This window comes from Aquila chrysaetos, chromosome 13, assembly GCF_900496995.4.
Source record: "Aquila chrysaetos chrysaetos chromosome 13, bAquChr1.4, whole genome shotgun sequence".
In the NCBI taxonomy this organism is placed as follows: Eukaryota; Metazoa; Chordata; class Aves; order Accipitriformes; family Accipitridae; genus Aquila; species Aquila chrysaetos.
Window position 1 is genome coordinate 25,510,733 of NC_044016.1, and position 21,313 is coordinate 25,532,045.

The 21,313-nt window shown below is 39.6% G+C and overlaps 1 protein-coding gene across 7 annotated transcripts in view; it reads left to right on the forward strand.

The window, feature by feature from the left end:
* The window catches only part of AHCTF1 (AT-hook containing transcription factor 1), a 51,092-nt gene that overhangs the window by 8,949 nt on the left and 20,830 nt on the right, over window positions 1–21,313 (forward strand). For all 7 annotated transcript variants that reach the window (XM_030034591.2, XM_030034590.2, XM_041128280.1 and 4 more), the window contains exons 4-20: window positions 3,018–3,198; window positions 3,967–4,174; window positions 5,511–5,627; window positions 6,605–6,689; window positions 9,839–9,989; window positions 12,291–12,423; window positions 12,511–12,692; window positions 13,169–13,230; window positions 14,161–14,289; window positions 15,215–15,305; window positions 15,395–15,484; window positions 15,647–15,787; window positions 16,571–16,675; window positions 17,422–17,515; window positions 19,068–19,191; window positions 19,305–19,361; window positions 20,554–20,700. In XM_030034591.2, the coding sequence (XP_029890451.1) occupies window positions 3,018–3,198; window positions 3,967–4,174; window positions 5,511–5,627; window positions 6,605–6,689; window positions 9,839–9,989; window positions 12,291–12,423; window positions 12,511–12,692; window positions 13,169–13,230; window positions 14,161–14,289; window positions 15,215–15,305; window positions 15,395–15,484; window positions 15,647–15,787; window positions 16,571–16,675; window positions 17,422–17,515; window positions 19,068–19,191; window positions 19,305–19,361; window positions 20,554–20,700 (2,097 nt within the window). The remainder of the gene's footprint in view (window positions 1–3,017; window positions 3,199–3,966; window positions 4,175–5,510; window positions 5,628–6,604; window positions 6,690–9,838; window positions 9,990–12,290; window positions 12,424–12,510; window positions 12,693–13,168; window positions 13,231–14,160; window positions 14,290–15,214; window positions 15,306–15,394; window positions 15,485–15,646; window positions 15,788–16,570; window positions 16,676–17,421; window positions 17,516–19,067; window positions 19,192–19,304; window positions 19,362–20,553; window positions 20,701–21,313) is intronic.

Consider the following 21,313-nt stretch of genomic DNA (forward strand, 5'->3'; position numbering starts at 1 on the left):
CTTGAATTGCTAGAATACAGGGGGAGTTTTGTTTGTTTGTAATGGTGCAGTGTGATTACTAGTAGTAAGCATTTGTATTGTGGTAATTTCTAAAGATATGAGTTGGTTTGGTGCTGCACTGTGTTAGTTTGCCTGTCACCTTGATAAGTCTTAGAGTTTTACATGGAAAGGCAAGCTGTGTGCTGACAAAAGCATATAATCAATAAGTAAATTGTGTTTGTGAAAAATGACATAGCTTTGTTAAGTTTTATGTATTAAAACTAAGTAAGGTGGGAATAGGAAGAGGAAAGGTTAAGAAGCATCAAGTCACATATTGAATTTGTGTCTGCAGAAGGGATTTGAAATTGAATGTAGTTACCAGTTGTATTAGGGAGTTTTTCTATAGCACAAAAATATTGTTCAGGAGAAAATATGAATAAGCCTTGGGGAGTAAAGTTGGCTGTTGAGCGATAAAGGTTATGAATTTTGGAATAAAGCCAAAGCTTGTCTGAATTTTTGCTCTTATGCCCCAAATGCTCCTGATGACAGGCATGTTTGGTCTGTTGCTTTCATTTTGCTTCCTGTCTTTTTGCTATTAGATTAGGTAGGTCAGCATAGACAGGACACAGGTATTGCTAGTTGGACTGTTAACTTCGAAGTTGTGAGTGGCAATAAGGGTAAGGAAAAACAAGTAGGTAAAACTTGCACTTGGCCACTGTCCGTTTGTTTTGAATTTATTCTGCAACTCATACTTCCCAATTCTACATTACATAATATGCGCTTTTAATCTGCCTGAATGTTTCTCTGATTTTCACACTGATTATTTTTAAAACTAAAATGCAGATCTATTCTTAACATCACTGTCCACAGTTTTTGTTGTTACTGTTTTAAGGCTTTAATGAGCACCTTATACCCACATGGAAAACAGTCCAGGAATTACCTTCTGTGAACAACTAAGTTTTACAGGTTAATGCTAAATTAGAGTAACTGTGGTTCAAGGTGTCAAGCCACCAGTGTATTAATGCAGGGTGTTTAAAGTGACTGTATGACTGCCTTTTAGTGTGAGAGTAGCTGTGTAGTCATTCAGAGAGTGAAGGAATGAGTTAAAAAAACCAAACTCACAAGCTTAGAAAGAATTTTGGCATAATTTTTTTTTTTTTTTTTTTTTTTTTTGTGAGAGCATCTCTCATTGCCCTCCAGATATACATGTGAAACGTAGCAGAAAAGTGAAAATGTTAATGGAGTATTATTTGGATTGGAGTCTAGTAGAAGCATATCTGAATTTAAAACATTAATTATATGAAATTGCTTTATAATGGTTGTATGTTTCAGAACTATTGAGCGGTATTTTCACAAATTTTCCTGGTTTGTATGAGGCAGAAGGGTAGCATTCAGATTCAGTGAGCTGAGAAAAGCTTGCTTTGTTCATTCCCAGAATGAGTTGGCAGTAGTCTAGGAGAATAGGAAAAGCCAGTGCATAGCGCAATGGAAAAATATGCTGTTTCAGGAGTTTCTACGTGGAAAACTGAAGTGTTAAAACTGGGAATTTTTTTTGGAAGACTGTATGCAAAACTGGAAAAGATTCATTTGGTGCCAGTTGTACAACAGAAAAAAATCTTAAAAGAAGTTAGAAGCAGCACTTGAACTTTGGCTAATTCTGCAGCAAAATATGTACAATATTTCTGCTTTCCTCATAACAGTCATCAAGACTTGGAGCAGCAAGAATTTGAATAATCAAAACGCTTTTGATAGTCCTTTGAGTAGCAGAGAAGATTGGAATTTTAATTCGATTTATAGGAAACCTGAAACAAAATAAAGCTGTCTACGTTACTGTAGGTGCTTCTAAGATTAGAATTCTTGTGACCGAGGTGAAAGGTAAATGCTGTAGTAGATTGCCAGGCAGTGTAGTCATAGCAAGTGCTTGATATGGGAGAGGAGAAAACTTTGGAGCTTAGGGGTTTGGTTATTTTTCCCCACCTCTAGAGGTAAAAAAATAAATAAAAAAATGGACTACCTTGTCATGCTCTCTTCTTTGTTTTATTTTCCTATAAAACTTTGTTGTTGACATAAGGATTCCTGTTTTCATTGTGTTGCATTTTGGAAGGCTAAAGGATAGCCCATGTTCTTTTGTTGTTTAGCTTTAGTGCAGGAGTCTCTATGTGCTTGTATCTCTGCTATAGCACGCAGTATTGTCCTGGGATGTCTTGCAGGTGCTGAAAAGCCTGCCTTCACCCACCTTGTAATAAAGTTGCATGCAGACTGCTTCACATGTTAAAGAGCAGTGTGCATTTCTTCCTTAGCTGGAGTTAGCTTTTTATCTAATAAGCTGCTGTTCTTTTTGCCATTGTTTTAGGCTGGCTTTTAACACTTTTGTTAACACTCATAAAAGTGCTGGTGCGCATTTAAAACTTTTTTTGCTTTATCTGGTTGATATTTTTATTCTAAATGAGGACTACTGTAAATTTTACAAAGTTGGTATCTCCGTTCAACACCATCTACAAGTGTTGCATTCCTGTGGAAATGGTGTGTCTACCATGCAACTTGACCGCTGCCTCATCTGACTGACAGCCATGATTTATCGTAATACCTGTTTGGCAAAGAAGGCATAGACTGTATCACGGTGCTGATGGGCTGTGAGCAGTGGAGAATGAGATTTACTTTTGTCTTCCTTACTCAAGTCCCTTAAATATGATAAAGTTTCTTGCATATAACTGATCTTCTGTGGGTTCATAGAGTTCATTATTTCTCAGTAGGAAATGGAAATTAGTAAGCTGTAATAATAGAATGCACCATTGAAGTTGAAGTTAATTCAGTTAAATAACTGTAGGAAATCTAGTAAGTGGAAGGCAATAACAGATTTTTGTATAGGTGTTTTTTTTTTTTTCTTGATATAACTGGAAACAGTGCCTTGTTTTTAAGTCTTACGGTCCTCTGTATTTACTTTCTTGTTTCTGATGTGCTAATTCCGGCTTCACTTTTGAATGATTTCTGTTTGGCTTGTCAAACAGCTTAAATGCTAGCTTGCAGTTTTCCTGTAGGTAACTGCTATAGAACCCATAACTAATCACGGAGGAGCCAGCGTGAGCACTCAGCACCTACATCAGAGTCTGCGATGGCTCTTTGGAGTGGCAGCAGTGGCTACAGATGTTGGTCATCTACTTCTGGTGGACCTTTGTTTGGATGATTTATCTTGCAGTCAGAATGAAATAGAAGCATCGGGTAAGCTTGCAGTTTTTAAACTTGAATTTGAGAGTAAGAAAACTTGTGTATAAACAATATGCATCCCACTTGGAAGATACTAGTGTGCAGGCATTTCTGACTGCTGATTACAGATGGCGGTTTGACATGGTATAGTCCTGACCTGATTAAAAATGGGAGTGACTTAACACTCCTTCTAATGTTATAAATGCCCCCCTGCCACCAAGATCCGTATGTCACTATGATTCTTGCCAGTGAGGTGTAGGAATTTTACCACGTGAGTCAGTGCAGCTGCCTGAGAGGAAGTTGTGTCAGCGGCGCCCTATTTCTTGGGAATGTTCTTCTGCTTCTGTTAATTGACTTGGGGCAAATTTTAGGCTTGCTTGTTAAAATAAATCCGACTTGTCAAAAATCGTGCATTTGGATGACTGAAATCTCTAATTTGCATATTCGGATTGCATACGCTGTTTTGGCTATTTCAAGAGTGGCTTCAGGAGTTGGTGTCGCTTCAGACAGCTTCATCATGAGGCCCAAACGTGTGATTTGTAGAGTCCAGGAAGAATCTGTCTACGAAGGTTATGCTTTTACCCGGTTTTAAAATACGAGTGAGAATACCTGTCCGATCAGAGAGTTCTTCTGTTCTTTGGAAACATACAAAAGAAAGCGTTGCATAAATGGGTATTTTGCCTGGGACGGTAGAATTGGATGAGACGTGTTGTCACGTCAGTGTTCAAAATGCAGCCTAAATGGCATAACACATTAATTCATGGCGTGGTTTTGTGTGTGTAGATCTAGAAGTTGTCACTAGAATTCCTGCTGAAGTTCCACAAAGAAGAGAAACTGTGACCAGAGAAGGGAGGCATCTCTGCTTTCAACTACAAAATCCTTCAGGAACAGCAATATCAACCCTGTGCTACATAAGCAGAAGCAATCAGCTCGTTGTGGGTTTTTCAGATGGCTGCCTGTCACTGTGGAATATGAAAACTTTGAAGAGGGAGTAAGTAGGCCTTTACACCTGGCCATGCCCGGAGGTGCAGGGGTCTCAGCTGTTTGCTTACGGAAGCATGTTCATGAAAGAGAACTTTTTCAGGGACTGAAATTTTGGGTATAATCTTGGAATGTTTAGAAATCCTCTTCCAAAATCATTATTAAAAGTCATGCATGGATTAAGTGGACCGCCTTCTCCCCAATGGACTAGGATTGTTTTTCTTATTGTGCCCGTGGCTCAAGGGATTGCGGAAAGCATGCTTCTTTGGGTTACGTCAAGCAGTTTAGGATGCGATAGAGCTGACTTTTATAAGACGCTTTGTCCGATCAGTAGTGTTCAGGGAAGCCAGGAAATGTGTGTATTTTGATGAACCAGATTTTAGGAATGATTTTTCAGAAGCAGTTACTGCAATTAGGGCATACATTGAGAAGCTTAAGTATGTTAATAATGTGGGTTTGGTGATAATATTCTTTAAAGTGTCCAGGATGAAACTAGCGAGACATGAAAAATCAATAGCTGGTCTGTGCCTGAAAAGATATTCTTTCCTACATGTCAGCCTTGTCCAAAATAGGGGACTGACCCATTCCGAGGCAACGTTGCGTGTGAATGAAAATTTGCTTGGAACACTTGGGAGATGAGGATAAGGGGCATGTAAATCTATAAGCAATAGAAAAATTAAGAGACGATTTTGTATCTGCCAAAGGGCAATCACACGTGAAATATGTGACCAAATTCAGATAGGGATTGGCTTAAGCAAACCTGCAGTGACTCACCAGAAACTGTTGGATGCATAAATAGACAGTGGAGGACTAATTGGGTGGCAAGAATAGATTGTGAAGGTACACGTAAGGTTCAGAAGTCTGGAGGAAAAATGCTTTACATAGCATCCGAGTAAAGAAGTGAGAAAGTACTTGTGTTTGGCACTGTCTTAAATTTGTTCAGAAGATAGGCTGCATTTTAAGTTCAATATTGAAGTCGGCTGGAACAGGAGGAACAATCTTTTGCCTGGCAGCTGAAGTAACCATTTATGTTCTTCCTCCCCAGGCCGAGGAGGATATAAACCCAGGTTATTGCATTTGATGGACAGTAATTTCCTCAGCTCTTGACTGTTGCATAAAAAGTAGTCGCTTCCTTGACTCACTTGTCTGAGATGGAAGTATGACCTTCTGTACTTTGAGGATAAGCGTGGAAGGATAAGCTCTTTTCTCAGAAGATGCTTCTACCCTTCTACAAACAGTTAGGGCCCATCGTAGGCTCACCGTTTTTTTTCTCTCTTTCCCCATTTTCCTCTTTTTTTTTTTTTCATTTTTTCTTTCTTTTTTTTTTTTTTTCCCCAAACATGTAGGCACCACTCTCAGCTTGAAGGGGGAAGGATTCCTGTCTATGCTGTTACTTTTCAAGAGCCTGAGAATGATCCTCGCAATTGTTGCTACTTGTGGGCTGTTCAGTCTACACAAGAAAGGTGAATAAAAAGTTACTATAAGCCACTGAATGCATTTAAATTTTTTTGTATCTTTGTTCACATACAGTTGATACATGTATATTTGTTTTGTTTATGTAGCTGTGTGGGAGATTCTCTCAGGTATGGAAGGTGTTAAGCTTACAATGCAATTTTTACAGGATTTAACAGATGTGAAGAGGGACCTACTAGTGCCTACCTTCTGAAAGAAGGCAAAGCAACAGTGGCTATATTTTTGTGCTTGCATTCTTAAACGATTTCCTTTGTTTCTTGAGGACTGCTTCACGATTTGTTTGGTACTCGCACCATGGTATTAAAATACCATTAAAGGTAGTTGGGGCTGCAGATCTCGAGCGCGAAACGTGCCAGTATAACAGCCGGCTGCCCCGAAAGGAGGGAGGTGACAGTATTGCGGATTACCTTGTGCCAACTTCAGCGGTCTTTGGAGCCTTTGTGAGCCAGGTCAGCTGACCTGGCAGAGACCGATCACTGTTCAGCAGCAAAGTCAATGGTTTCCTGCTGGGCTAATGACCCAAATCAGTATGTGGAAGGGTGCAGTGTGTGTGTGCAAGAGAGGGGCTGGAACTTTGGTGGGAAGGGAAGGGGAGAAAGATCTCTCTTTCAGCATCAGCAAGCTATTTAATCAGCTCAGCTGTTCATAGAGTGGCAGTCTTTTTAAGTTTGGCTTTAAAGCAGTTTTGATTGCGAACTCTTCACTGTGAAGAACTATTTCCAACAATTTGTAGTCCATACAACACATTAAAGCTTTCAAATTGTATGGTTAGCATTTGCCCCTGAAGCTGTTAGTGTCCAAATGTCCTCCTTTGTGTTATAGCGGCTACACGTGACCAGTTATCTGATGGTTTGGGAAGCGGTATTTTTCTTTTCAGCAAGAAAACGTCAGTCTAGATCTAATAAAATGATAACAAGGCCTATAAAGCAGCTTTGTAATCAAATGTCATAATTTCTACCTTTTTCAGTGAAGGTGACGTTGTGAGTTTACATCTGTTGCAGTTAACATTTGGTGACAGAAAATGCTTGGCCCCAGGACAAGTCATGTATGAGGTAAAGGCGTGCATGTATGTGGAAAGATGAAAATAGTGATTTTGTCTATGTGAGTATCAGTTAAGTTGTCAGGGGTGATTTTTACCATCAAAATTCAGAGGTGACTGAAAACCCAATCTTTTGCTGAGTCTTCCTGGGCATGGCTTTTGTCCATACTTTTTAAAAACAAGCCATACAGTTTTATAGTGCAGTGTCCTGTGTTCTGACTAGATGCATCTGCAAAGAACCCATATAAATTCCATTCGTGAAGAGGAAGCAGCTTTTACAAATAAAATTATTCTTAATCTTGCCACCCAATTCATGGTATGTAGGAAGAAAAGGCAGGGCTTTGAATAGCTTTGTTCAACCAAACTGCAGACTGAAATAAGCTTCTTTCTGTCTTCCTTTCTTGCAGTCATATACCTATAGTCTTTTCTGAAACTTGGTTTTCTATTGTTATTTTTCTGTTGAGCTTTGTCAGCTCAACTTCAAGTGAAATGTACCTACAGTGTCTCTTAAGTGTTGATCCTGAAACTTAGTAGCTGCAAACTCTTTCTACTTTTTGGCTTGGTTGCCTGTGAGATCTGCTGTTAAAGCCGGAAAAATATGTAAATACAGTAAACAGTGTTAATGATTCGGTCAAAAGAGCATACATAAATTTTTAGAACTCAGTTCAGAGATATCGTTTAAAATATGCATAAGATATCATTATATCTCAGATACCTAACAGATAGAAGATGCATCTGTATAATGTATAGTTCTACTCAGTAGTATCCTTGAAACTTTTCCAAAATCTTTTTGAGGGGAAAGTAATCCTAATTCAGAGCAATTCTTTCCTTCTATTTTGATACTTTCCCTTGCATATTCAGAGTAGGTACGGAATGAAATAGGGGTGGTTCTTGTATCATGGTACTCTGTCTCTGTAGGGACTGTGTGCTTTGGTTTTTTTGAATGCGTTTAAGTTTTGACCTTTTTCCTTATACGAAGGAAAGCTCCTTCCTCTTTTGTGCACATTGCTTTTGAATAGGTAAGTTAGGTGTTTGGAAAAGGTGGTGTTTCTTTAAAATGCATTATCTATCATGGTGACAAAATAGAAATACCTTCAAGTGATTCAGCGTGTTCTAAATATGGATGTCATCTCTTTGTCTTTGTTGATGTGCAGTTTTTTAATGCCATGAATATACAGTGCTGTAGAGCAACAGAGCACCCTGATTGGGTGTTTTAATTTTAAAAGGGCTTTCACCACTGGTTCACTGCTGCATCTCTTGTAGTGCTCTAAGCACTTTGGCAGGTCGATAGGAGAAAGATGCTTTAATCGTTCTCCAGTTTCACTTTTGAACTTCTGCTTTGCTTTATCCTCTTTTAAAAGTTATTTGTAGCCACAGTCTTAGCAGTGGCAAAGACAATACCTTGTACTGTGTGCTGCTTTGGAAGAAAACCCAGTCGTTGATATCCATTCCTCGCGTGGCTACTTTGTTCTGTCTCAACGCTTTAATGTTAAAATGGGGGACCTTTTACTATTTGGCAATGCTTTGTCTTGGTCATCTTATTTTCCTGAATAAGGTGTGACGGGTGTCAGATTTCACCTCAGAGGGTTGAAATGTTTCAGCAGCTTTGAAAAATGGTTCTACTAAACATTCCAGTTTTAAAAAAAGCACACAAAGTGATTAAATAATGTGGTTTGCGTTTGTGACCTGAGAAAGCTGTGGTGTCCTTAGTGTAAGACTTTTAACCCTCTACAGACAGTGCAACCAGTAATACATTCACAGGCTTCTAAGAGGTGTCAGGCACCAGTCTCTGGATTTGAGATATTTTACTCCCCTGCTGTTCCTGCGTTCCTGTGATGAGCGTTGTGCAAGGTTGAAACAGGAACCAATCTCACAAGGTAGCTGAAGAGAGAACTAAGCAGCTGGACCCTCTGGGGAGAAAAGACAGGTTCTTCAGCTAGCTTCCAGATGAGCCACTTACACATGTAGCTTCATACCAAGACTTGCTAACACCTACTGCCAAAACCCCCCCCCAAACAACTCCCACCCCCCGAAAAAAAACCCCAAAGATGCATTAGTACAGGATCTGTCTTCTACAGAGGACACTTGGAGTGTCGGAATACTTCCCTGTACTCACAGATTGGTCAGTACTACATGACTGTCTGCCTGCATGACTGGCTGAGTCAAGTTTCTTGTCCGTCTTCCGTGGCAGAAAATTTAAGAGTTGTTCCCAATTTCCAGGCCAAATTTGAGTAAAGGAGGAGGAATCTACTGTTGACCCTTGTTTATTGAAGAGAGTTCACAGAAGCTTGAAGGAAAGCTTGAAATCTAGTGCATCCAGCCATGGTCATGGAGCGCACCTTTACATTTGTCCTACATAATGCTTGCAGGTGGATAGAGTATACAGCCTCCACTTCCACATCAGAGTCTGACGAGTGCATCTCATTTGAAAACTGTCTTCAGATTTTACGGGTCAATAAAGTCATTATTTAACATCTTCCATGCAGTGGAGTTCCTTAACTTAGATTTGCTTGCCCCAGTGGAGAATTTAAAATACACTGTTTTGCTTCAGAAGTTGTCTTGGGCAGGAATTGTTTGATATCCTTTTTCCCTTCCCCTCAGCCCTAACTTTGGGGGGGGCTGGCTCTTCCTAGATGAATAAAAGTTGAAATTGCTAGCAGTTAAAATTCGTCTCTAAGAGGTTGATGGAGTTGTAGTACTTTATCTGACGAAAGGGTCTTTTGGCATGGTGGACCTGTTCAGGACATCTTTTATTATAAACTGTGTTTGGTGATTATTCCTTCTGTAATAAAAATGGGATTCTTTGCTTCGGCTTCATGCTAGTTTTTCAAAGAGATGGTTTAGATTTTTCTTATCTACTCTGCACAGGTCTCTTATTTCCAGAGTTACTTGATAAAGTAGAATGAACGGTGCATACTTCAGAGCAAATTTTAGCTAGGGAAATGCTGAATTTTGAAAATGTGCAAAGCCCGTTACTATTTGACACTTCCTTCTCTTGCATGTCAGCTGTAGTTTCTATTTGCCATCAGAAACAAGCTCATGGGAAATATACAGTACAATATGCATATTGTATTATACATATACACACTCTTTCATATTTAGCTATAATGTATGTTTTTATCTCAAAATGACCTTTTCTCTCTCCTTTTATTTTTCCCCCAGGGTCTGGAATATTGTGATGAAAGGTACAGTTTGGATCTTACGGGTGGAGTCTTTCCCTTGAGAGGGCAGACCAGCAATACCAAACTACTGAGCTGTCAGACCATAGAAAAATTTCGCAACCATGTTGACAGAGAGGATAGCATTAATGAAGGTTTGTTCTAATGTCCCTGTTTGGTTATTCTAAAGTAAATAGTTTTGGAATCTAAGCAATGAATGCTGTTCTGTACCCCAGTCTGTGAGTCTTGAATACCTTTATAGACTAGCTTGTTGGGCTTATTTAAAAAGAAAACATGGGTGCTTAAGTTATATGGGACTTCTTTAAAGGAAAAAATAAGTTGTATTTTATGCTTGCTGACATGCTATAGCGATGTATGGTGGGGTCACCTGCATGATGCTTGTCAGCTGTTTTATTCCTCCAGCTGTCATCTTTGAACAATAAGATGATGCTCCCCATTGCTTAGGAATGTTACCTGAATTTTTCTTTCCCTGTTCAAACCTATGTCTGCATCTGCATCCAGCTGGTGGCCGGTCACAAGTGGTGTTCCCCAGGGCTCGGTATTGGGGCCAGTTTTGTTTAATATCTCTGTCAATGATCTGGACGAGGGGATTGAGTGCCCCCTCAGTAAGTTTGCAGATGACACCAAGTTGGGTGGGAGTGTTGATCTGCTTGAGGGTCTACAGAGGCTCTATGGAGGGATCTGGACAGGCTGGCTCAGTGGGCCAAGGCCAACTGTATGAGGTTCATCAAGGCTAAGTGCCAGGTCCTGCTCTTGGGTCACAAGAACCCCATGCAACACTACAGGCTTGGGAAGGAGTGGTTGGAAAGCTGCCTGGCTTTGGGCCCCTCGCTACAAGAAAGACATTGAGGTGCTGGAGCTCGTCCAAAGAAGGGCAACAGAGCTGGTGAAGGGTCTGGAGAACAAGTCTTACGGGGGCGGCTGAGGGAACTGGGGTTGTTTAGCCTGGAGAAAAGGAAGCTGAGGGGAGACCTTACCGCTCCCTACAAGTACCTGAAAGGAGGTTGTAGCGAGGTGGGTGTTGGTCTCTTCTCCCAGGTAGCAAGTGATAGGACGAGAGGACATGGCCTCAAGTTGCGCATGGGGAGGTTCAGGTTGGATATTAGGAAAAATTACACCTGCAAGTTCTTAAAGCAATAGGTTTCCTTGTCCATATACACAGTTAAACCTCTTACGATGTCTTTCATTATCTTGCAATAATTAAATGTCCATCTCTGGGTTTACAAATTCACTTATGCTCTGACCATATTTTTGAGCCTGCCGCAGTGATAACTTTCATGGCCCTTTGTTTTGACTGCATTATTCACCTTCCCTCTCTTCTTACTGGCCTTTACTTATGTATGAAGTTTACAAAGAAGACACTTGCATGATCTTTCTGGGCTACTTCTGTTTATCATCTTTGACTTAGTCCTGAAGCGGCAACTTGCATCTCTTTTGTGATGCCATCCTCTGTCAACAGTGTGTCAAAATCTAATAAAAACACCTTTGGATTTTCTCCACTTGTGTCACGTTTCTGAGGAGAGTGCCTCCTAAAAGCTTGTTAAAAACAAACACACACCACCACTGCACCAAACCCGAACCCCCCCCCCCCCCAAACCAAACTAAGAACAACAACCCCCCTTTCTGTCTCCTTTTTATGGAGCATGAGGCATGGAGAAATATCTGTAGTGTCTCTGATGGTTTCTAATTAGCTTTTATTCAGAATCTGTTCAAGTTAAGTTCTAGGCACACATGAGCTGCTGTTGGATGTGGGTTGAGGCTAGCAATGAAGCCGTCTTCTGAATTATGAAAATAATTGATATCTTCAAAGGCACTTGCAGCAGCTACAAAACGGAAGCGGCACAGATGTTCACAATGAAACATAGTAAAGTGTGTGAGGATCCCTAAATGTAATGATGAATTCAGCAGAGAACAGAGAAACATTTTGCCAAACAAACTGTCGTCTTCTTCCTTACTCTATTAGGGTAAATGATATACCACATCCTTTGCTGATATCTAGAGAATGCGTTCTCCCCAGAGAAGACAAACCATTCCACTTATTGAGAGAACTGGAGTATAACATTGTGAATGTTTTATGTTAAAATCTTTATTCCAATTTCCCGTTTGTTGGGTTTGGGGTTTTTGTATTTATTTTGTGTGATAATTGTGTTCGTTCATTCTGAATGTGCTGGAAAGGAGCTATTCTTAAAACCTGTAATTGAGTCCAATCTGGAAATTAATAGTGCCTGCTGAGTGATACAAGAAGAAGGGGCAGTATGACTGAAACCTGTCACAGAGATGTTTGCTATTCCGTACATTTTTTTAATTATTCTTAGTGAGTGTTGTGCTTCATGAGTGATATAACAGAATTAAGCCAAAATAGGAAGTGGTGTTTTAAAAATATCAGCTATAGCGTTATTTTCTACAAACAAGAAACAATGTCTTGTCTTTTACAGTAATATCACCTGACACCAGTGTATCAGTCTTCAGCTGGCAAGTGAATACATATGGTCAGGGAAAACCATCTGCTTATTTGGGTGTATTTGACATTAATGGCTGGTATCATGCTCAAATGCCTGATTCACTAAGGTATATTTTTATTAAGTTGTTTTCAATATCCCTACAAATAAATCATTTGAAAGTCGGTGTTTAGCTTATGCACTTGCTTGCTTTCAGGCCAGAAGAATTCCTTCATGATTGCCCCTATTTTGCATTGTGGTCACTGGAGACTGTAATAAGCGTGACTTCTCCAAACCCCATTTTGGATATTCTGGTACACGAGCGGAGTCTAAGTCGGGGAGTTCCTCCTTCTTATCCACCACCTGAGCAGTTTTTTAACCCAAGCTCCTACAGTTTTGGTAGGTATTTCACTGCTTTTGATAGTGATAAGCTTAAAGTGAGGTCAAATGCCATTTATTGGTTCTCCTGTTCATTGTTTGTCACTCAAAACCCATCCCAAACCAAAAAGCCCCAACCCCCCCCAAGCCCAACTCGATTACGTTGTACTAACAAGGTGTTTAATACGGTGACACATATCTGACAGTCTGCTGGGTTTGGGGTTTTGGTGCTTTTGTAATGTAGCCTGTGAAGGGGTGATGGTCATCAAATGAAATGACTTTGAACTGAAGCTCAGAGCAGAGCACCTCGATAGCACTAGAGGTAAAATTTCTACACGCAGTAATTATTTTCAAAAAAAAAAAGTTTGGAAGTGATCTGATGAAGAAAATGGGTACTCAGTTACAGCTTTCCAGATACTGCTATTTACAAAACGTAAACTGGTCATAACCTAAGTGCGAGAGTATGGAAGGCTGTCAAACATTCATTGTCTCTGCAGATGGTACGTGCTTGCTGAACTCCGGAGTTGTTCATATGACTTGCACCAGCTTCCAGAAGGAGGTGATCTTTTACTGTATCTTTATTGAGAATGGCAAGAGATGAACCTTTCCTATGTTTTCTATTGCACTGCTTTCAGTGTCGGAGACCATTTTATGCCCATCCTGCCCATCCACACGCATGACGGCAATTGTGTCCTGCCAGTTTTATGCAAATGGTAACATTTTAGGTCCACTCTTGGGACTGTAAAACTACCACTGTCTCCTGTTGAAGCACGCTGAGGGGTTGAATGTCTAGAGCGGAATGCAACGTTGCTGTAGGAGCAAGAACAAAAATGTTGTGGAAGTTGGGGAAAGCTGTTACTTCTGCATGACCCATCAGTGGAACTGCCTCCATAGTCTTGAGTTAGGGTTTTGATGCCTGATTAACTTGAAAAAGGAGGGCAGAATGGAGAAAATGAAATACTACTTCACTGAGAAGAAATGATTTTTTTTTTTCTCCTGCACTTGGCCGAATTAAAACTTCCAAGCCACTGCACAGCTTGTAACAAATAATTTTGAATTAAATTTCAGCTCACTAAGTATTTCCAACATAAATCAACTTCTGCACAAACAAGCACAGAAAGGGTCTTCCAAAGTGGGATTTTAATTTGTGTGTCAGTTTATATAGAATGTATTTTGTGTCAGTGTTCAGGGGAAGAAAAAGGTCTGTGTATTGACAGAGAAGCTAGAAAATATCTAAAAGGTTAGCCATCGCAACGCTCTAGTTGTTTTACAGGGTATTTTTTATAAACCGTAGTGGTTAGTTTGGCTGCCGTCTTTAAGACTCTACGTAGTACTGCTTATTCAGATTGCTAACCTAAAGCATATTACCGATGCAAGCTTTCTAACAATTTAAGTGAACATTTGTATTATTTCTCTTAGTGACTATCCAGAACCTTAATGACTGAATAATATTGCTGTCTTAATCCGTAGTTTTTGATTAATGTTTCAGACCTTGAATTTTTTAAAGAAATCTGGTCCTTCTATAAGTGAAGCCATTCATGATAGCTACAACAGGTGTCTTGTAGCTGGCTTGCTGTCTCCAAGACTAGTTGATGTCCAGCCATCCAGTTTGAGTCAGGTGAGTGCATATCAGGGAATCAGGGGGGAAATACATCCATCTTGTCTGACAGGGCTGTAGAGGCTACAAGGCATGATAATCTGATTTTCCTATTATTCGCAAGTTGCATTGAAATGGAGGTGTTGACTTGAGTTAGTAAAAGTTATAGTATTCTTAGATCCAAACTACTGAGTTGTGTAAAAAAACCCAACGAAACAAACAAAAAAAACAAAAAGAAAAAAGTAGAAGTGTATGAAGGATCTTTTCACCTGAAAGAAGAATCACAACACAAAATGAAATAAGCTACTACTTAATACGGCATGTCTGTGCAGAGCTGTGCATTGTCCTTACCTTGCTGGTAAGGATTACCACTGCATTATAATACAGTATTTGAACAGCCTAAAATTTAAACCTATTAGAATTTAAATGTTTCACTTCTTTTTCTGTCATTTTAGAAAATGATAACTTAAAGTTTTGGGTGTCTGAACTGCTTCATGTCTTCAGAGTCTAGGAAGCTGCTTGACCTTAGCTTCACTGTTTCCGTGCAAGCGTTACACCCTTGTGTTTGTTCTGTCCCCTGCACGCATTCCTGATGGCAAACTTCTACGTGCAAAATGCGTGATGGGTATTAGCAGAGGATGTTACCGGAAATAGTTAATTGGAACTCGGTAAACTGAGACTATACTGCAGAGGCATGCAAATAAAGGTTAGAATCAGCCTTCAGTAAGTTGAAATGTTAGAGGAAAAGTTTAGCGTGTTTCTCAGACCAACAAGCAGTCCAGCCTGTGGCTAGAATTAAGAAAAGGATTGTGGAATTAGCTGCGTGTGTACTAGTGGACTTTGTGATGTCTGAATGAGTGTACAGTTAGAAACAAACACTTGCTGTTGCTGGTTCAGATATTGAAAGCATGTAAGATTCTCAGTTTATTTTGTCGGTTACGTTTAGGAGGAGCAGTTACAAGCGGTATTGTCAGCTGCTGTCCAGACAGGTTCTGTAGAACTTCTGACTGGATGCATTAAACATTGGGCATCTGAAGGTAATACTTCTTACGTTGTTCTTATGTTATATGTTTTCTAGTTTGCAACTGTCGATTCATTTCTTTTTTGTTTTGTTTTTTTTTTAAAGCGCAGCCAAGTTCTGCTGCTAATTTACGGTTTGTTCTTGAGTGGACATGGAACAAAGTGATCTATGCAAAAGATGAGTTTGACCAAATATGTGAGTACTAGTGTAGTCATTCTGCAAACATAAAATCGTTCTTTCTAATTGAGCTTATTCAGGAATGTGGCGGTATATGGTACTGCACGGGGTTCTTTAAGCGTACTTTGAAACTCTGACATTGCTCTGTAGGCTGACGATGTAATATTTCTTCCTGAAAAGGTGTTCCGCTCTTTGATGGCTCTCGCAACTTTGTTGACCCGCAGACGTTACAGTCTCTTCAGCACTGCCAGTTGCTTTTGAGCAACCTTAGCACGGTCTTAACCTGTTTTCTAACAGAAGCACAAGAGCTTACTGAGAAAGGTTTGTAATCGTATATATGAAATCTGTGGTATTTTTTACTAAGATTTGGAATTATGCTTGAGTTGTAAGTGTGGAAAGATGAGCTTCTGTTGGTTTTGATGATTGGAAGACAGCCAGGTTTAGCTGGGAGAAGGGGCTTAAATCTGAGAAGTTGGGACTACCACTTAATATGCGTTGATTTCAGGGAAATAGTTGGTTGTGGAGTTCATGCAAGTGGGTAGGGGAGGCTACATTCAGCAAGAAGCTGTGGAGGCAGGTGGGTGGAGATTCCAGCAACCGGATGTGGTAGCGCTGCAAATTATTCCTTTTAATTCTTAGCTAGCAATTTATAATTGCATGCGAATATTGTCTTGCAAATTGCTAGGAAATATAAAGGAAGCACAAATGAGTAACTTGTAAAGTAAGTTACTTGAGTTTCTGTAGCTTTTTGTGTTATCACTTGTCCTTGGCATATTGAGGGGAAAAAAAGAATATCCCTTTGCTACGGTAAAAATCCCCGCTACGTGAAAAACAAAGGTCTTATTCGTGAGTGTATTTAATAGTTCCGGCTTTATTTTTTTTCCTTTTAACCTTTAGTGAATCTGGTTCTTTGTAGGGGTTGCTTTTTGTTTTGGTGGTGAATGTGGTATTTTTCTTCAAATAAGAAGGTGCTACAGAGTGAGAAATGCAAAGACCACGATTTCTACCGCGTTACTTTTATACTTTCTATTTGGGATGATGAAGGGGGTTTTGTAAAAATGAAAGGAATTGGATAACAAAAATCATCTTATGCCTTTTTTTCAGGTTTTACAGACTTGACAAACAAGCAGGTGGTAACTGGCCTCCTTTCTTTGTATGCACAAGTGGTCATCTGGTTCTGTCGATCCAGCCTCCTTCCAGAGGGTTTAGGTAAGCATAAACTGTAATACATTTGTAACAGGGAGACTATCCAGTAAGTGATTCCGATGAACACATGCTTAGCCATGTTTTTGTAAATGTTTTGTCAGTGCTGAAGTTCTGTTGGTGAAACGGAGATTTTACTGTTTTTTCAAATACATAGTGTAGAATAATGCAAGCAGTTTCTTTCCTGGATGTTCCTTAGAAAGAGGAATAAGCCTCTGACTTGAAGGAGTTGCTTGTGTCCGCAGCTTGAAAGACTTGGGATTTTAAACAAATTACTATTACACAACAAATACTGGAATGCTTGTTCTTACAGCAAAGGCATTACCCGCGTGTTTGGAACTTTTTATTTATTGCTTGAAGACAAAATACACCTTGGAAATACTTCTTTATTTGGGTGGATTATAAAGTCTATTGTCAGCCTTCATTGTCTCACAAATGCTCACGTGACATGTTTAAGAAACCATTCCCTTGGAGAATTGTCCTTTTTGTAGTGAGCTTCGGCTTACAGTACGTGTTCTGAATGCTACCTCAATTGTAAACTTGAAATGGCACTTGAGACAAGAGGGAATTGAGTCTTGTGTCTTACCGCTCCTTTAGCAAAGGCAGAAAGAGGATTGGCTTCTTTCAAAGTTGGAGGCTTGCCTGTGCTTCTTGATGCTTAGCTCGTGTGATCTTCTGTCTTTTTAGTCAAACATTTTAGTTTCAAGGTGTGATATTGCTTCTTTAACTTGCTTTTACTTTATTGCCTGTAGATGATGATATGCATTTGGGTAGACCTTTCTACAATTACCCTCTGATTCAGAGCTACTACACTGGTCATCGACAGAAACTTGAGCGTTTATCAAGGTAAGCCTTACAGGAAAACTCGAGAACACTTCCACTGCAAATTCAGAAGTGGCACTGAGTGGCTTTGCTATCAACAGTTGGTATTTGCTCTGCTTAAAGCAGTTGCCAGCAATCCTCTTCACTTCAGTGATGCATGCGTTCTCCTGAACACGGAGGTTACTTTCCTGTGTTACAATATTTGTATATACCTCTGCTTAGTACCGCTTGTTGGCATCGTTGTTTCTTGGTAGCGTACTTAATCCAGCGGCCAATCTCTATAATGTGGTACTACTGAAAAAGGTCATGTGTTCAGGATAGGGTCAGCGATCTCCCGTTCAGCAAAGCACGGCGTTCAGAGAACAGGTGTTTTGGACAGAGAAGAAAGCAAGTTTTAGAAACAAAACAAACCTCATCTCGTTTATTGACTAGCGAGCGATGGTAATAACTGTATTGGCCTAAATCACAAGTACATTTGTGTGATTTAATGAGATAGTCAGAGTTCGATGTAGTTGGCACACCTAGCACTCTCCTGGCTGTTGGATAAAAGCCACTTGCTGAACGTGAGCTCTCTTTCCTGCACTAGCTCACTAGCGTATAGGTGATATGCCTTGGATTAGACGATAATAGATTTTTCTTTGGAAATTGTGCTGAAAACTAAATAAAGAGCTAAAGAAGCTTAGGCTGTGGCACCGCGAACAAGAACAAGGTGCTGCAAGATGACTTAAGGTGCAAGCTGCGGTGTAGTAGCTATTGACTTTAAAGTTCATCTTACTTAGCTTACTTCTCAAGTAACTTACATACCGGCTCACGTGTTCCTTAGAAGCATACAGCCTCCAGTGTGCTCTTTCTGCTTCTTATTATGGGGAAATTAAAGGGTAGTGTCACAGTCAGCCAAAGACTGCGATGGACTTGTGAAGAAAGCAATTTTTAAAGGTTCACCCATGCATGGTTGTAATGGTCTGTGCATAGAAACATAACGGGTATGTGCACAGAAACATAAATGCTGCTTAAGATGACACTAAACTTCACCTGTATGCTCAGCTTTCTGAAAACAACTTTTTTTCAGTAACAAAAGTGAGATGCTGAGAACAAAATCTGAACTTTCCATGGTGTTGTCTTCTCACAGCTGTGTATTGGAACACTCCAACAGGAGGCATTAGACTTGTGTGAAAGAATAGTCCTGGTATTTTGATACTGTTACGTTTCCTCTGTTAGACAGTAGGAGAGTGGTTATTTCTGGCACATAAAAAACTTTGTTTACACTTCCTTTGTACTACAAGCAAGACAACAAAAGAGAAAACCTGAAAACGAAAAGGTCCCTTAGTAGGAGAGCTTTCCAGGATGTCTATGTGGAACTCCTTTAATAATTCAGTATGATCTAACAAACATCTTTCATCTGACTCAGAAATTTCTTTCATGTGCGTTTCAAGTCATAATCATGCCTTTGTGTGTTTGTCACTTTCTTTGCCCCATGGGAGCTTTTTTTTGTTTGGTTTGACTGGAGGAGATCTGTTACACTGAGAGGCTGGAATTAGTGTTTGACTCTCCAAATCCTTGCTACCTTTTGTTCCAGAGGAAAATGGGATTCTGACTGCTTGATGATTGATGGAATGGTTTCCCAGTTAGGAGACCAAGTTGAGAAGTTGTGGCGGAGAGATGAAGGAGGAACTGGGAAATACCCACCTGCTAGTTTACACGTGAGTGTTATGTTCACTGAAAACAGCAACGAACCCCCCCAAAGCCCCACCCAAAAGCCAATGATTCATAAAAGACAGGAGTTTTTAAAAAACTTTTGGTTTTTCATTTTCAGGCACTGCTGGATCTCTATTTGCTAGAAAGCATTGAAGAAAGCTACAAACATGCAATTGTATCCTTTCTCGTTATTTTTACTACACCTTCAGTATACGCACATAAATGTTCTTAAATGCGTGTCACCTGCGCGTTTAATAACATTTTTGAATTTATGCTTCCAACACAGTGCAAGTGAAAACATTTAGTTTAGAATGAAGTCGTGCACAGGAGCATTGTTTTATTTCTTTGTACTGTGGATTCTTTATGTTTTTGGTTTTTTTTTTTAATGTTTTGTTGCAAAGTCTTTTCTGACATGCGAAAACAGGTTTACTAAGAAATGTTAAAGATAAAAATCTCCCTTGGTTTTTCTCAAAACTTAGCAGAGTTTTTAATTTTTTAAAGCACCCGTATCTGTAGCAAATGGCTGCTTACTAGGATGATGCACTAATACGTGCTGCTTCAGAGCAGAAGGATTTCTAACCAGTACCTGATTTTTGCCCAATTCATCCATCTTCCAGCCCAGATAGCAGTGCTTGCTTTTGTTCTGTTAGAAGTGCAGGCACACCGAATGAGAAAGAGAGAGAAGAGAAAAGTCATTGGGCAGAAACTTAATTTTTAAGCTGCTGAAATATACAGAATTACTTTTTGTTGTTTGCTGCCTAACCCGAGAGGGGAGCCTAGAGAGCAAGGGGTTTAAAAACGGTTGTACCCCAGAGCTGTCTTATTAGAATATGTCCCTAAAAACAGATGTCAGGAAGAGAAAATGACACTACCGACGAGTGATCCGCACACTGTTTTAAATCCAGTTTCAGTCATTCAGTGCTACGTTGTCTTGTAAGGACACCTTAATTTACATTGTTCCGTATACTCTGGAAATGAGGGAAAAAACCAACGGTAGAATTTGTTTGCTTTAATAATTAAGCATTGGATGTTCAGGTGTTTTGAATGTCCAACTGGTAGCTCCAGTGTTTAAAGAGGGAGCCTGAGTTTGTAACAACGGAAGTATTTAAGTATCTAAAGTTAACCTTTTTGAATGCCTTGCAGAAATCAAAGAGTATTTCTTTCTGGCTGTTTATTCAGAATGCAGTTTTGTGGTTAGGACCTGACCGTCTTCAGGTTACAATAGCTCAAAATGGCAAGACTAATACGGCAGTATTTTCTGCTTCCTACCACTTGTATATTCTGATTTCCCTGTGTTTTTCGAAACGCGATGTGATAAATGTTTGGTCTTCCAAATTTATTAGCCTTAACTAGATACTTGATGTCAGACAATTTACTTGCTGCTAGATATCATGCATTCCTTTCCAAATAAAACAGAAACTTCCCTCGACTCCTTCCCAACTGCCTTTGCTATCCCTTGGGGACTTGTTAAGCTTATTCAAGGTTTTTGGCTTCTAGATCACAATGATTACGAAGTAAGTACGTTACAGTTCAGTTAGACATGCCTTACAGTCCAAAGCTGTAATCTGTAAAATGATTTTAAAAAATCAGTGCTTAGCTAATAACAGGTGCTACAACATTAGAAGCTCTTTTGCCATACCGCTACGACATCTTCAGCAATAAGTTATAATTTGAAATTTTCTTTTAGCCACTTTGACAGGAAATTGATTAAAACAAAGAAGAAATCAACTTTCGTAATGCTTGATACTTGAATTTTCAAAGCCATCCATGTAGGTTGTTTTCAGCAGACCGATGGAGTGCTTTCTCAAAGACAGTGGTTTAGGTACTTTAAATATTAAAACTATGATCATAGCAGCAAGGTTTGAGGCAGAAGACTGCCAAAGTGACTCTTCAACCTAATTCCTGTTCTTTCTGATGCTGAAGGTTGTTCTTTGCCTGTCACGAAGTTAATATATCTGTTTGTCTGGGAGAATAGCTTATTATTTAGTAATGTATTTATAAAAAGTGGTGTTTGTACACAGAGAGTTGGTTACTCTGGAAAAGTGTGAATTACTCCTTTTAAAACACTCGCTTTGTTCTGTACGGCTAACTGAATTTTTTTTTTTGCAAAAACTTGAGAATTTTTAT